Source organism: Choloepus didactylus, chromosome 14, assembly GCF_015220235.1.
Source record: "Choloepus didactylus isolate mChoDid1 chromosome 14, mChoDid1.pri, whole genome shotgun sequence".
NCBI classification, from domain to species: Eukaryota; Metazoa; Chordata; class Mammalia; order Pilosa; family Megalonychidae; genus Choloepus; species Choloepus didactylus.
This window is the reverse complement of record NC_051320.1, coordinates 49493345-49508963: the sequence shown is the minus strand read 5'-3', so window position 1 is coordinate 49508963 and position 15619 is coordinate 49493345. Positions and strand designations below refer to the sequence as shown.

General features: G+C 40.9%; 1 protein-coding gene across 1 annotated transcript in view; it reads left to right on the top strand.

Moving 5' to 3' along the window:
* Positions 1 to 7773, top strand: part of CDH17 (cadherin 17) — a 50850-nt gene extending 43077 nt beyond the window's left edge. The window contains exons 14-17 of the mRNA XM_037803023.1: positions 773 to 1012; positions 4503 to 4619; positions 4756 to 4869; positions 6852 to 7773. Of these exons, the coding sequence (XP_037658951.1) occupies positions 773 to 1012; positions 4503 to 4619; positions 4756 to 4869; positions 6852 to 6952 (572 nt within the window). The 3' untranslated portion in view covers positions 6953 to 7773. The remainder of the gene's footprint in view (positions 1 to 772; positions 1013 to 4502; positions 4620 to 4755; positions 4870 to 6851) is intronic.
* Positions 7774 to 15619: the final 7846 nt, after the last annotated feature.

The window sequence follows — 15619 nt, the reverse complement described above, 5'->3', positions numbered from 1 at the left end:
ACTCAAATAGAAAGGTGTCAGAAATTGTAGAAACAGTATCTGTGATTGATGCCAGGGAAAAAATAATGATACTGGCTGAAGTCTATGTTTCACCGTGTTCTAAGCACTTAGTGTATTTACTTCTTACGTAAATAAGGCAAGTACTAGAATTGACCAAATTTTACAGATGAGAAAACCAAGGCACTGAGAAGGTGAGTAACTTGTCCAAGATCATATAGCTACCTCATTGTTGGGTTCCACAGTCTTAGTTCATCACTACACCACAGCCCTTAATTGTTTCCTGAGTACATTCCCCTACCTGTTGGACCCTCACAAAATCGTGATTTTTTACAGTTGAAGAAATGAGGCCTAAAAACTTGACTAACATGCTAAAGCAGTGTCAAGGAGCCATTGAGGATATGGGCTCTAGTTTCTTCTGGATTGAAGGTCTTTCTGACACTTACTAGCTGTGTGTCCTTGGGCAAGTCACAAAACTTCTCTGAACCTCAATCTTTTCATCTGTAAATGTACATCAGAGTTGTTCTGTAGAAATGCATGTAAAATATTGGCACAGCATTTGGCACATAATTCTTAAGCTATTACTGTCATCATCAAGACTTTTTAACCAGTAATAAAGCTAGTTCTCTTGATTCCAAAAGCATGTGTTCTTACTAAGCTACCTCAGTACACGTAACTGCTTGAAATGTAATTTTTTTTAAGAAAGAGAAATATCCTTTCTGATTAAGAGGAAATTAGAGAGCTGATCCCATGTTTCAGTCATTCAATTCCTTAGGTGGATCCTCCTTGAGCTCCGTGGCAGATTCCTACCTGAGCCTCACGGATGTGAATGACAACCCCCCACGGCTAGCCAAGGAGTACACGGGCTTGTTCTTCTGCCATCCCCTCCAAGCACCTGACAGTCTCATCTTCGAAGCCGCTGATGACGACGAGCAGTCATTTCGGGGTCCACAATTTACATTTTCCCTTGGCAGTGAAAGCTTACAAGGCGACTGGGAAGTTTCCAAAATCAATGGTGAGTTGTCAAAAGTACGTGGAGAAAAACACTGTTGGATGATGAGGTGAGGTTTCACTTGCTTTGGTGGGCTTGCTGGACTCTACTCAGAGCTCCCTTCTGTGGTCCAGGAGGAAAGTTCATGCTGTTGGAAAATTGCACAGGGATGCTCTCCAGAGAGGAGAATGCCCAGGGCTAGGCAGGGAGGAACAATCGTTACTGCACGGCCTCCCCCTTAGTGTAGACAGATGGACAGTTGGACAGTCTGAGCTGCATTTGCAAAATTTCCACTGACAGCTGGGAAACAGATTTCATGATAATTTTTAATTAGCTTTCTTGAAATATAATAGGCATTACAGTAAACTGCACATATTTAAAGTGTATAATTTTATAAGTATCATCACAATTAAGGAACACTTCCATCATTTCCAAAATTTTTTCATGCCCTCTTGTAATCCCTCCTTTCCACCCCTCTCTGATCATCTCCTGTCCCAAGGCAACCACTAACTGCTTTCTGTCACTATTGATTAGTTTACATTTTCAAGAATTTTATCTAAATGGAATAATACAGTATGTATTCTTTTCTTGTCTGGCTTCTTTCACTTAGCATAATTATTTTGCGATTTATCTACATTGTTACATGTATCAATAAATTCCTTTTTAAAAAACTTTTTATTTTGAAATACTTTCAAACTTACTGGACATTTACAAAAATAATACAAACCCCACACAGAGAAGTCCAACATATCCCTCTTCCACCCGTTACCCAGATCCATGAATTTTAACATTTTGCCACATTTGCTGTATCATCCCTTCTTTCTTTCTCCCTTCCCTCCCTCCCTCCCTCCATCCATCCATCCCTCCTTCCCTCCCTCCCTCCCTTCCTTCCTTACCAATCTATTTTCTGAGCACTTGAGTGTAGGCTGTATACATCGTACCCCTTGAACACCTAATACTGCCACGTACATTTCCTAAGGACAAAGATATTAACTTATGTAACCATCTTTAGTATAGTTATCAAGTTCAAGAAATTTAACATTGACATAAAGCTTACAGTCTATATTGAATTTTTTTTACATATGTACCAATAATGTCCCTTTTCTCCTCCTTGCTAGATCCCATCCAGGATAATGCACTGCATGTAATTGTCATTGTCTCTTTAGTTGCTCTTCTTTGTTTAATTGTGGGAACATGTCTACAAAATAAACTTTCCCATCTCAGCCACTCCCAAGCATACTATTCAGTGGGATTAATCACATTCACAATATTGTGGTACCCTCACCACCTTCCATTACTAAAACTTTCCCATCTCCCGAAACAAAAACCCTACACCCCATTATACATTAACTCCCCATTTCTCCTGCTCCTGGCCCTGGCAGCCTGTATTCTAATTTCTGTCTCTGAGCTTGCATAAGCTCTGATATTTTCTCTGTAGTTACCATGCATATACTGGTACACTTGATGGCGTCCCACAGGTTCCTCAGGCTCTGTTCACCTTAGACTCTGAGGTTCTGTTCTTTAAGCTTATATCTTGCTATATGACAGAGCTTTCCTTGAATGCCAGAAGCTAACAACAACAAAAAAACACATTTCCCAGTCTTTGCAAATTGCCCCGTGCAAATGCCTACTTCACACAATGAGTCTAAGACCAACTTTTCCCAACTACTAAGGCAAAACACTTTTATATACTCTACCTGATACTCCATGAATTATGAAGCTTTCTACTCTGGCTGGTGGGGACAAGAACTATTTGCTCTAGTTTGCTAATGCTGCCAGCATGCAAAACACCAGAGACGGATTGGCTTTTATAAAGGGGGTTTATTTGGTTACACAGTTACAGTCTTAAGGCCATAAAGTGTCCAAGGTAACACATGAGCAATTGGGTACCTTCACTGGAGGATGGCCAATGGTGTCCGAAAAACCTCTGTTAGCTGGGAAGGCACGTGGCTGGCGTCTGCTCCAAAGTTCTGGTTTCAAAATGGCTTTCTCCCAGGACATTCCTCTCTAGGCTGCAGTTCCTCAAAAATGTCACTCTTAGTTGCACTTGGGGTATTTGTCCTCTCTTAGCTTCTCCAGAGCAAGAGTCTGCTTTCAACAGCAGTCTTCAAACTGTCTCTCATCTGCAGCTCCTGTGCTTTCTTCAAAGTGTCCCTCTTGGCTGTAGCTCCTCTTCAAAAGTTCACTCACAGCTGCACTGAGTTCCCTCTGTTTGTCAGCCCATCTATATGGCTCCACTGATCAAGGCCCACCCTGAATGAGTGGGGCCATGCCTCCAAGGAAATATCTCATCAGAGTCATCATCTACAGTTGGGTGGGGCGCATTTCCATGCAAACAACCTAATCCAAATCTTCCAACTTAATCCCCACTATTATGTCTGCTCCACAAGTTTGCATCAAATAATATGGCTTTTTCTGGGGGACATACTACATTCAAACCAGCACACTATTCCTGGCCCTTTGTGAGCACCAAGCATTGTTCTTTTCCCAATTTTAGGTAGTTCCCTCATGTACATACTCTTCTGTACTCAGCTGAAGTTTTCAAGGACCACCCCTTGCAGATCTCCATGGCTTGCTCGCTCTCTATGCATCTGTCTTCCCTCTGAGACTCTTTTCTGTGAACTCCAGCTGGCCTGACCTCCCCTTAGTCCAGCGCCATCTCTTCAATGCAGGAAAATCAGTGAGCCCTGCCTGGGTTCCCCCTCTCTGCACTGAGATCTGGATATTCTCTCTAGACAGTAAGCTAAGAAATTGTAGGACTAACCTTATTTGTTTATCTTCTCTCAGGGATCACTGTCCTTCATCACCATATATCCACTATCTTTAAAACCATGGTTTCATGTATTTTATCTGTTCTTTTAGTTGTTTTAGGGAGGATGGTAAATCTGGTCTCTGTTACTCCAACTTGTCTGAGAGTGAAAGTGTGGACCATAACTATTTTTTGAGTATGAAAATATCCCCCCAAATTATGGAAAATTTCTGTGTATATATATATGAAAAGGGAAGAGTATAAGAAGATTGCATTGCAATAAGTCCAAAATGGACTTTAGAAATTTGAGCCTTAGTGTTATTTTACATTCTTAATTTTCTGTAAAAGAAAGAAAGAAGGTAAATACCCTGAAAATCAGGTAAAATATCATTCATCCCCTTATTTCAGGACTTGAAGTAGTTCTCAGACTTAGATATTATGACTTACCAAATGTTGCATAGCTAATGAGTGGCAGATTTGCAACTCAGGATCAAGTACAGATGTCTGTCCCAGGTACTGTCCAGTCACCATTCTATATATTTAATATCCTATGTTTACAAACAAATCATGAATTGAGAACACAAAGAATTCTTAGGCTTTTTTTTTTTTAACATTATGAGAGGCTCCATGTGCAGTAGTGATACTTTGGATGGTTTAACTTTCCAGTCAATCTTAGAATATGATGCAAAGATGAATTTTATTCTTGGTGATCCAGAGGGCTGAAGTTGTATTTTCATGCCATTCAGTTTCTTCCTGTTCTGACAGGCACTTATGCCAGACTCTCCACGAAACACACGAGATTTGAAGAGAGAGTTTATGACATCCCTATCCTCATCAGTGATAGGGGTCGGCCACCCTTGGAAGGGACTGTCTCTTTACCAGGTCAGTATTTTGTTGCAGGGAACTTAGGATAGTGTTGGTCACCTAGGATGGTTTGAGGGAATTCTTGTCTTTGATATGGGATTCTGCAGTTTTTCACTTGAAACTTTATCCTACCAAATGCTCTTCTGCTTTCTAGTTACTTTCTGCACATGTGTGGAAGAAAGATGTTTCCAGCCAGCAGGTCGCCAGTCTGGGATGCCCACAGTGGGCATGGCTGTTGGAATACTCCTAAGTACCCTATTGGTCATTGGTGAGTAAACTTTCTCAAATCCAAAGATTTCTGTCCTGGTCTGGAAAACATGCACTCACCATGGGGGCTCTCTTCCATGGGCTGGGCTGGTAGCTGCTCAAGTGGCATCCTAGGCAGTAGTCAAGAAGATAAATCACCAGTAAAGCATATCTAACTTCCCTGCTTGGAGATACTGCTTTAGAACCTCTCTCCATCCATTATCAACATATGGGTAAGTTTGGGAAATATAACAAAATAAGTTTTAAAGCACAAATCACTATATTTTATGCCTAGTTACCAAGCTTTTGAGATGAAGGAGTAAGAAATGGAGTATCCATGCCCCTGCTACCTGCCACTGTGACCTGACAGTGATGGTAAAGACATACACATGATGTATTTCCAGAGGGTTTATGGCCTTGTTTGCTATTGTTGGAATAGGTAGATGTGAGCCATCCAGTGGAAATGCTAACATACCTGAAAGGTTGCAGAACTTCCTTTTTTGCTTTCATGTCATTATATCACAGCCTTGATTCTACCTTGGACACTGGCTTATCTATTTTTTGGTGAAGAGCTCTGTGCCTGTGATAGTAATTACCCTCTTTCAACTGTTGTCCTCACCACAAGTTAAAGATTGGAAGTAGATACGTCATCAATTCACGTGCACCCAATTGAGGGGTTTAGGGATAGACAGAGAACTAGATGTGTTTATACAGATTTACATCCTTTCTCTTTTAAAAGAAGGCCTTGGATTATTCTAAATATTCTTAATTGTTCTCTCTGCATCTTGTCTTTTCTCCCACAATCTATCCTGTAACTACCTTTGTATACTGGACTCTGAGTCACAGGTACAAAAGAGGGATCTCATTCCCTTATAGTGTTCAGTCTAAACTCTGCATTATGACCTGGCAGAGCCTTCGTGCCATGGCCTTCCCCATTCTAGCATGTGTGTGGTGACCAACATTTCTCCCTGGTCCCCATTTCTCCCTAGTCTCCCATTCTCCCTAGACCACCATTTCTGCCTACTAATTGGGCTGATCTTTTGAAGTCTCACTCACTCACCAAGCTCCCTCTATCTCTATGCTTTTTTTTTTTCTTTCTTTCTTTTTTTTTTTTTTTTGTTAATCCTATTTGCCCCTCTATCTTGAAAGAAATTTTGAGTTTATGCCCCAAATAGCATTTTTCTAATACAACCATTTAATCCCATAATATTACCACAAGTTAAAGATTGGAAGAGTTCAGGGCTACAGAGGTAGAAGTAATGGATATTACAGTTGCATATCCTTATTCTTTTAAAAATGGGGTTGGGATTATTATGAGATTTTTAACAGGTCTCTGAGCATCCAGTCTTTCCTGTCATGATCCTTCCTGTAAACATTAACAACTCCCTTTCTCTTGTTGCTATCATGCACCATGTAATTTTCTAAGAGTTCAGAGATGGAAGAAACCAGAAAAGTTAGGTAGTTGACTCAGGGTCCCTCAAAACATAGGCTGGAGTCATGAGGAAGACACCAAAGAAAATGTGATACTTAATGTGAAGCCAAAGAAAGTCGGCTTTAAGTAGGTGAACAGGTCAGAGAACAGCTTTCTAGTTGTTCTTGTTTGACTGTTTCTCCTAGGGGAGGGGAAGAGGGACTAGAATCAATATTTATTGAGTGTCTACAAAATTCAGGCACTCTGCCAAATGCCTATCTGCTCCTTTTATTTAGTCCTCAGAGTAGTGAGGGACATTAGATCATATATTCCTTGATAGATACCCAGTGGCAGCCACCAGGTTAGGGATGATTTGGAGCTTGATACATACTTACTGACAATAAGAAAACTCACTTGTCCAAGAAAGCCAGTGTCCAGAGGTCCTTATTCACCCGGACAACAAAACTCTCTTGAGCCACCAACAAAAATGAAATTACATGAGTCATTTTTTCCTACCATGATACACTTTTATGAATTAATGTGACAGTACATTTTAAGATTCCATCTAGTTAACCATGGGTTTTCTCTTTTAGGCATAATTTTAGCAGTTGTGTTTATTCGTATGAAGAAGAATAAAGGCAAAGCTAATGTTGAAAATGCTCAGGCATCTGAAGTCAATCCTCTGAGAAGCTGAATTTGAAAAGAATGTTGACTTTATGTACCAAGTGGCAGTTTAACAACACAACCATTTAACCCCATAATTTTACTTTGCATCCAACATGTGCACTGTATTTTTTAGATATTCCCTCTTGCCCTCTTTTACTACTGTTAAATATTTCATGTGTTTAGACATTAGAAATATTTTCCATTTTCCCATGATACTTTTCACCTCCGCAAAAGCCTTATTTACTTACCCCAAAACAAAACTGCATGTGTTTTTTACAATTAGGGAAAGATAGGCTAATTAAATATTCTGCAGATTTTTTTTTCTTCCTCAAGGAGATTTATCAATTACCCATCACAGAACTTCCTGGATTCCATTTATACTTTCTCCAGTTCCGTCCTGTGTCCCTCTCATCCAGGTCTCGTTTGGTATTTCATTGATTTTTAAACATTTGTCAGAGGAAAACAACAAAGTGAGGCCTCAGGAAAAAATAAAATAGCAGCCTTTTCCCTTGGTCTGAGCAAAAGCTCTTCTGTATTGTAATTAGCCTTCCTTAGCCCAGTGTGCTTGATTATGTTGTTCTTCAGTTGAGTTATTTTTTTTCTGAATACCCGCAGAAGGTATTCAAACTCAGCTGCTATGTTTCCTCAAAGGCCCACTTTATAAACCCTGGTGCAGGAACCAACAGCTAACCAGGTTTGCTCACTACCTGCCAGGCTTACATGCTGCGCATGTCAATAAGGGTTTTGGTTACTACATATTTAATATGTGAAGACAAATAAGGAAACATGAAAGAAATATTGACAAAAATTCAGAATAAAGGCTGGTTGTGGCTGTTTTTGTTTCTCTAATCTCTTTGGCTCTGATTCCTGGTTATTTTTATTTGTTGAGGGAGGGGAAGGACTGGATAACAGTGGCTACTGATTGTTTATCAAAATTCACCCCATGTGTTCTAGTTTGCTAATGCTGCAGAATGCAAAACACCAGAGATGGATAGACTTTTATAAAACGGGGGTTTATTTCGCTACACAGTTACAGTCTTAAGGCCACAAAGCATCCAAGGTAACATACCAGCAATCGGGTACCTTCACCGGAGGACGGCCAATGGCGTCCAGAAAACCTCTGCTAGCTAGGAAGGCAGCTGGTGTCTGCTCCAAAGCTCTGGCCTCAAAATGGCTTTCTCCCAGGACGTTCCTCTCTAGCAAGTTTGCTCCTCTTCAAAACATCACTCACAGCTGCACTCACTGAGTTCCCTCTCTCTGAGTCAGCTCATTTATATAGCTCCACTGATCAACGCCCACCCCGAATGGGTGGGGCCACACCTCCATGGGAACATCTCATCAAAATCATCACCCACAGCTGGGTGGGGCACACCCCAAGCAAACCTAACCAGCACCAAAACGTCTGCCCCACAAGACCACAAAGATAATGGTATTTGGGGGACACAATACATTCAAACTGGCACACCATGTAAATTAGCCAAGGAGGAAGAGACTAAAACGAAATAAAAATTCGCTGCTGATGTAACTGTAGATTGAGGTATTCAAAGTAGAAACACTGGAAATTTTCAAATTTTAAATAAAAGAATCTTGGAGATTTGGAAGCATTTCTAGGCCTGCAGCTGTTGTCCAGCTCCTGGTTTGAACCTTGGAAGCATTTGATACAACCTCTCAGAACTTTCAACCACAAGAAAAAACTCAACATGTGAAAAGGTGCTCCTACAGTGACTGTTGGAGCCAGTTGTGAGGGTTTGTGATTTCCATAAATAATCCTCTTTGTGGGGTTCTATTATATTTTTTAAGGGCAAATAGTCAAACAAAAGAAAGTACCCAAACATTGGTTTTAAGACCCATTCTTGTTTTCTTGTATAAGATTATACTGTGCTTTAAACTAGTCTACTTGTCTGTTTCAGTTTGCTGAAGTCGATAAAATGGAATATACCAGAAATGGGTTGGCTTTTACAATGGGGCTTTATTAGCTTAAATGTTTACGTTTCTGAGGTTATGAAAATGCCCAAATCAAGGCATTAACAGGGGATACTTTCTCCTCAAAGACCAGCTACCATGACCCTGAACTCCTCTGCCACACGGCCAGGCACATGGCGACGTCTGCTGGTCTCACCTTCTCTCCCGGGATTCGCTGCTTCCAGCTTCTGCTTCAGTGGCCTCCTCTCTGAGAGTCTTTATGTATCCTTGTCTCTCAGCTGCTCTGGCTTTTCTCTCTTTTAGTTTCTCTCTGTGTTTTTCTGAATTTCATCTCTTAGACTCTCTTTTTTCTGTGTCTTTTATCCTCTTATAAATGACTCCAGTAAGAAGATTAAGACCCACCCTGAATGAGGAGGGTCACATCTCAAGTTAAGATCCTACCCACCCAGTGTGACTGTGAAAACCTTGTAGATCACACTCCCTTTATGTAGTGTATGGATGGATGAGTAGAAAAATGGGGACAAAAACTAAATGAAAAATAGGGTGTATGGGGGGGGTGATTTGGCTGTTCTTTTTTACTTTTATTTTTTATTCTTATTCTGATTCTTTCTGATGTAAGGAAAATGTTTAGAAAGAGATTGTGGTGATGAATGCATAACTATATGATGGTACTGTGAACAGTGGATTGTACACCATGGATGATTGTATGGTATGTGAATATATTTCAATAAAACTGAAAAAAAAAAAATCCTACTCACCGAAAGGTCCTACCTACGGTGGGTCCACACTCACAGGAAAGGATTAGCTTCAAGAACATGATCTTTTCTGGGGCACATACAACTTCAAACCACCACAATGCCTTTCCGCATGAGACTTGTTGGAAACCTCCTAAAGGGTAAGGCTCTCTCCTGCCTTATCTCGCATTAGATGACAAAACAATTTAAAAAAAAATAGGGATGTCCAAAAAATGCAAGAAGTGGAGTTACATACCAACAATACAATACTGGCATTTATAATTACCCAGAAAGTTACCTTTACTGCAGGTCATTAGTTCTTTGTGCTGCTTTGAACCACTGCCTAGTATCCTTTCCTTTCAGTCTGAAGGGCTCCCTGTAGCATTGCTCAAAGTGCCAGTCTAGAGGTGATGAACTCCCTCAGCTTTTGTTTATCTGAGAATGTCTTAATCTCTCCCTCATTTTTGAAAGAATCTTGCTGGATATAAAATTCTTGGCTGACAGTTGTTTTCCTTCAGCACTCTAAGTATTTCAGTCCACTGGTCTCTTGCCTCCATGGTTTCTGATGAGGAATCAGCACCCAAGCTAGTTCGGACTCTCTTGTGCATAACGTGTTGCTTTTCTCTTGGAGCTTTTAGAATTCTCTCCTCTTCATGTTTTTCTTCATGTTTATCCTGTTTGAGGTCCTCTGAGCTGCATGGATTTGCATATTCACATCTTTTGCCAGGTTTAGGAAGTTCTCTGTCATTATTTCTTTGACTCTTCCTTCTGCCCCTTTCTCCCTTTCTTCTCCTTCAGAAACCCCAATAATGCATATATTGGTGTGCTTAATGATGTACCATAGTTGTCTTGGGCTATTTTCCCTTTTAATATTTTTTTCTTTCTGCTCCTCAGCCTGACTAACTTCAAGTGTCTTGAATTCGAGTTCACTGATTCTTCTGCCAGCTCTAATCTGCTCTTAAAACCCTCCTGGGCATTTTTCATTTCACTTATTGTGGTCTTCAACTCCAGTAGTTCTGTTTGGTTCCTTTTTAAAATTTATATCTCTTTCCTTAGACTCTCATGGTGTTCATTCATTGTTTTCCTGATATCTTTTTTGTTCTTTCCCTGTACTTTCCTTCATCTCCTTGAACATTTTTAAGATCATTTTTTAAAGACTTTGTTCAGTATGTCCACATTTCTATCTTCTTCATTGGTGTTTTCTATATTTTTATCTTTTTCCTTTAGATGAGCCATCATTTCCTGTTTCTTTGTCTTGTATTCTTTTGTTGCACACCGTACATTTTAATATTTTAAAATGTTAACTCTAGGATTTACTCCTTATGTTGTCCGTTTCTTGGTTTTGTAAATAGATGGTGATAAGACAGAGATTTTCTTGAGCTTCAGCCCTCCTATCAGGAAGGTCTGCCCAAGGGCTAATGCCCGTGTGCAGGGGTTTTCCTGTCTTTCTGGGCCTGCCTTGTCCTGGGCTTTTGCTTTCTGGTTGTTTTGGAGTTCCACTGTTCAAAGGAGTTCAGCTGTCCCCTCTGTTTCCCAGGAGACAGACCTCCCTCTCCTGCATGTTTGATGCTGGCAGGCCTTTGTCCTAGACTGTCCACTCTATAGTTTTTTATACTCCTTTCAGCCTCACAATGGTTTTGCCTTGGGGGCAAATTCTGGGAGGAGGGTCATCCCCAAGGGGACTTTCCCAAGTCAGATTTCCCAGCCAAAACAAGGCCAGGGACTCATGAAGGGGGCGCAGACCAGCTCCAAAGTGACCTTGGCAGGGGATCAGGAAAGGTGCCAAAAGCTTCTCTGACAGCTCTCCAAAGCTGAGCCTTCCTGGCCTGCCCTGCAAATGCAGCCCTTCATCTAACTGTCCCCTGCAGCCCAGAGGAAGTGCAGCATCTTTAGATCACCACCCCCTCCCTCTCTGTCTGGTGAGGGTTGAAACAATTGTTGCCCTCATAGCCACTATGCAGAGGTCCTGAATTCACTTACCAAAAGCTGTGATCAGTGCCTGGGCATGCCCTCCCCTGTTCTTGGGGAAGCTGATTTATACATGCCCTTCTGTCACAGCAGCTAGCCAGGGCTGGAACCCAAGGTGACTGGCTATAAGACTGGATGATGGGCACCAGCAGCTGCCACGTGGAAAGAGCAGTTTACAGTTTTTTACCATCATTTATCTGCCTCTTCCTCCTGCTCTTCCCTGGATGATATACAATGTTCTTCTGGTCTTTGGAGTTTCAAAAAAGTTTTAGACAGTTCTGCCTGTTTGATGGTTCTTTTGGTGCGAGGACTGAATCCTGGAGCTCCCTACTCTGCCATCTTCCCCAGAAATCACCAATTGATATTTGACGAGGTTGCCAAGTACACTCAAATGGGGAAAGAATAGTCTCTTCAACAAAAGGTGCTGGGAAAATTGGATATCCATAAGCAAAGAAGGAAGATGGATCCCTACCTCACACTATATACAAAAATTAACTCAAAATGGACAAAAGGCCTAAATATAAGTGGTAAAACCGTAAAGCTCTTAGAAGAAACATAGGGGAAAATATTCAGGACCTTGTATTAGGCAATGGATTCTTAGAGATTATAACAAAAGCACAAGCAACAAAAGAAAAAATAGATAAATGAGACTTCATCAAAATTAAAAACTTTTGTGCATCAAAGGACATTATCAAGAAAGTGAAAAAAAACTGACAGTATGGGAGAAAACATTTGGAAACCATTTTTTCTAATAAGTGTTTAGTATCCAGAATATATAAAGAACTGCTACAACTCAACAACACCTAGTGAAGACATGGGCAAAGGACTTCAAATAGATATGTCTTCAGAGAAGACATGCAAATAGCCAATAAGTATATGAAAAGATGCTCAACATTATTAGCCATTAGGGAAGTACAAATCAAAGCCACAATGAGATACCAGTTCCCACCCTCTAGGATGGCTATTATTTGAAAAATGAAAAATAACAAATGTTGGCAAGGAAGTAGAGAAAGTGGAATTCGTGTGTATTGCTTTTGGTAATTTAAAATGGTGCAACCACTGTAGAAAACACTTCAGTTGTTCTTCAAAAAGTTAAATGTAGAATTACCATATGACAGAGCAATTCCAGTCTTAGGTATATACCCCAAAGGATTGAAAGCAGGGACCCAAACCGATACTTGTACACCAATAATCATAGCAGCACTATTCACAATAGCCAAAAGGTGGAAACAACCCAAGTGGTCATTGGTGGATGAATGGATAAAATGTGGTATATCTGTACAGTGGAATACTATTCAGACATAAAAAAGAATGAAGTTCTGATACATGTTACTACATTAGTGAAGCTCAAAAACATTATGCTAAGTGAAATAAGCCAGTCAAAAAGACAAATATTATGTGATTCTTCTTACATGAAATATCCAGAATAAGCAAATTCACAGTGACAGAAAGTAAATTAGAGGTTACCAGGGGTTAAGAAGAAGGGGAGTGGGGAGTTATTTCTTAATAAGTGTTTCTGTTTTGGGTGATGAAAAAGTTTTAGTAATGGAAGGTGGTGATGGTAGCACAACATTGGAAAAGTAACCAATGCCACTGAATTGTACACTTACAAAGACTAAAATGAAAATTTTATGATCTTAATCTCTCTCTATATATGTTACCAACATTAAAAAAAAATAGCTGTTAGACCTAGGGTGTTTGAGGGCAAGGAGAGGAAAGTAGAGATTCTTTTCAGCAGCTATGTAGAGAGTCTCAGGAGATTCCGGGAAGCAGTAAATCAGAAGTGGAGATCTCAGGGTATTGGTGCATGGTGTAGGTAATTCACAGGCAGGAAGCTGAGATTACTTCTGAAGTATCTACTGCAAGAAGGAACAATTTGCTGCTAGGATCTGTACAATGCTATATGCATCATAGTAGCTTCTTAAACTTGGAACCTTAAAAGTTACCTGAAAAGATACAATATCTTACAATATCAGTCTTTTAAAACAGATTTTTAAAAAGTAACTAAGAGAGAAAATAGCTTGCAAACCTCGACTTTGTCTCAGTGAGGAGAATATTGCATTTGTATGTCCCACACACAATGTGTAAACCTAAATAATAACTACACACAATGTATACACAATGCACATGCATCCCCCAAACATCCATGCACACTCACACTGCTCACACATTGCTCCTCATGAAAGTCTGTCTTGTTCCCTAAGGAGTGTGTTCTGATATTGGATCAATTGCCCAGAAGAGGGGCTTTCAATGGATGCATGTTAGAAACACTTGGAGCAGCTTTAAAAAATATTTTCTAGAGCCCCACCCCTAATTGAATTCGCATATTTGGGGAAGGGGCCTGTGCTAGTTTGAAGCTGTTATGTACTCCAGAAAAGGATATGTTCTTTTAATCCATTTCCATGGGTGCAGACCTATTGTGGGTGGGAACTTTTGATTAGGTTGTTTCAATTGAGATGCAACCCCACCCAATTCAAGATCGGTCTTAATCCTTTACTGGAGTCCTTTACGAGGATAAAAGACAAAAAAAAAAAAAAAAGCCGAGAGAGCTCAAGAGACAAACACCCAGAGAGTTTGGAGAAAAAGGCCCCAGGAAAAGCTAGCAGAGACCACAGAAACTGAAAGGGCCAGAACCTGAAAGCAACAAAACCTGGTAGAGAAGAACCAGCAGACACTGGCCATGTGCCTTCCCATGTGACACAGGAACCCCGGATGCCAATGGCCTTTCTTCAGAGAAGATTTAGCAAACTGAAACAAGGCCCTAGCCTTAATATTTTTAAAACTCTCCACAGGTGATGATAATGTGCAACCACAGTTGAGAAACCTTCCAGAAGTGTCCCTGCAGGGCCACATTAGGTCCAGGTCAGTGTGGAATAGGATTCCTTTTAGGGTCTGAATCAGGATCCTTCCTTGAGCAACTTCAGCTCTTCAATCCCCTCAACGTTTTGGGCATCTCTAACCCTAACCAGTCCTGCCCAGACCCTCTCCCAGACTGAGGCTGATGCAGACTGGACCTGAAGTTCAGGGCAAGGCAGTAGGTGCCTGCTGTTGGGAGAGTCCCCCCTGGGCCTGTAGAGATGCCGCAGCCATCTAACAGAGCAGGCCCAGCCACCCCACCATCACTAGGAGACTGCAGCCCCAACCGTGGAGCCGAGAAGAAGCTGGTCTCACTTGCAGGAGAGCAAACCCCTTTGTAGGCCAGAGCTGAACAATGAGCAGCAATGCCTCATTTTCACCATAAACATCTCTCTAAAAAGTGACCTTAAACATCCACATTTGTGTAAAGTGATCCTCTTGAGCATGTGTTTGGAAACTTGGCTATTTAGAGGAATATTATTGGCCAAGATTTTTTTTTTAAGTCTTTTTATAATATAATTACTTGCCATTTTATTGATTTTCCATGTCTGTATTTTTACATATTAGCATGATGCAAATTCCATTCAACATTTCAAAACAATTTCCTGAGTGTCTGGTTTGTGTTAGTCATTTGTAAGCCATCTGGGGCTCTTAAGACAAGGGGGATGGCTCCTAAAATAGGAGGTAATTCTGAAGGGTAAGGGCTCCCCTGAAATCCAGGTCTGATAAAGCTGATGGCTAAAGCACAAGTCATCTCTTGGCCTCCATGTGTTGTTTAGTCTCCAAATATCATTGGTTTCTTTGGATAGAAACCGAAGTTTTCTGTTCTCATGTATTCCTCGTTCTGGGGGACCTGGGTTATGAGGCAGGAAGGGCGGCTGAGGAAGGGGTGGGGTATAGAAGCAAGGCTCATCTGATTGAGGGAAAGCATGCTCATTTTTTCCATTGCAACAATTGGGCTGATGTATGAGTCCAGGATTTTAAAGCCTGCTTTTGGAAGAGGAGGTAGGTGGGCACAAGGGAGGAGGGAATAAAAATAGCAGGTTTACCCAGCATTTTTAGTTACTCTCTTGAATTAAGCATAGGACTGGGAGGAAACAATATATTCTTGGTGACAGAAGCCAAAACGGAGCCTCTTTGGCTGCTGGCCAAGAAAAGATCTCACATGCAGTGTTGGCTGTTTATCTGCTCAGGCACAACCAAAGTCAGACATC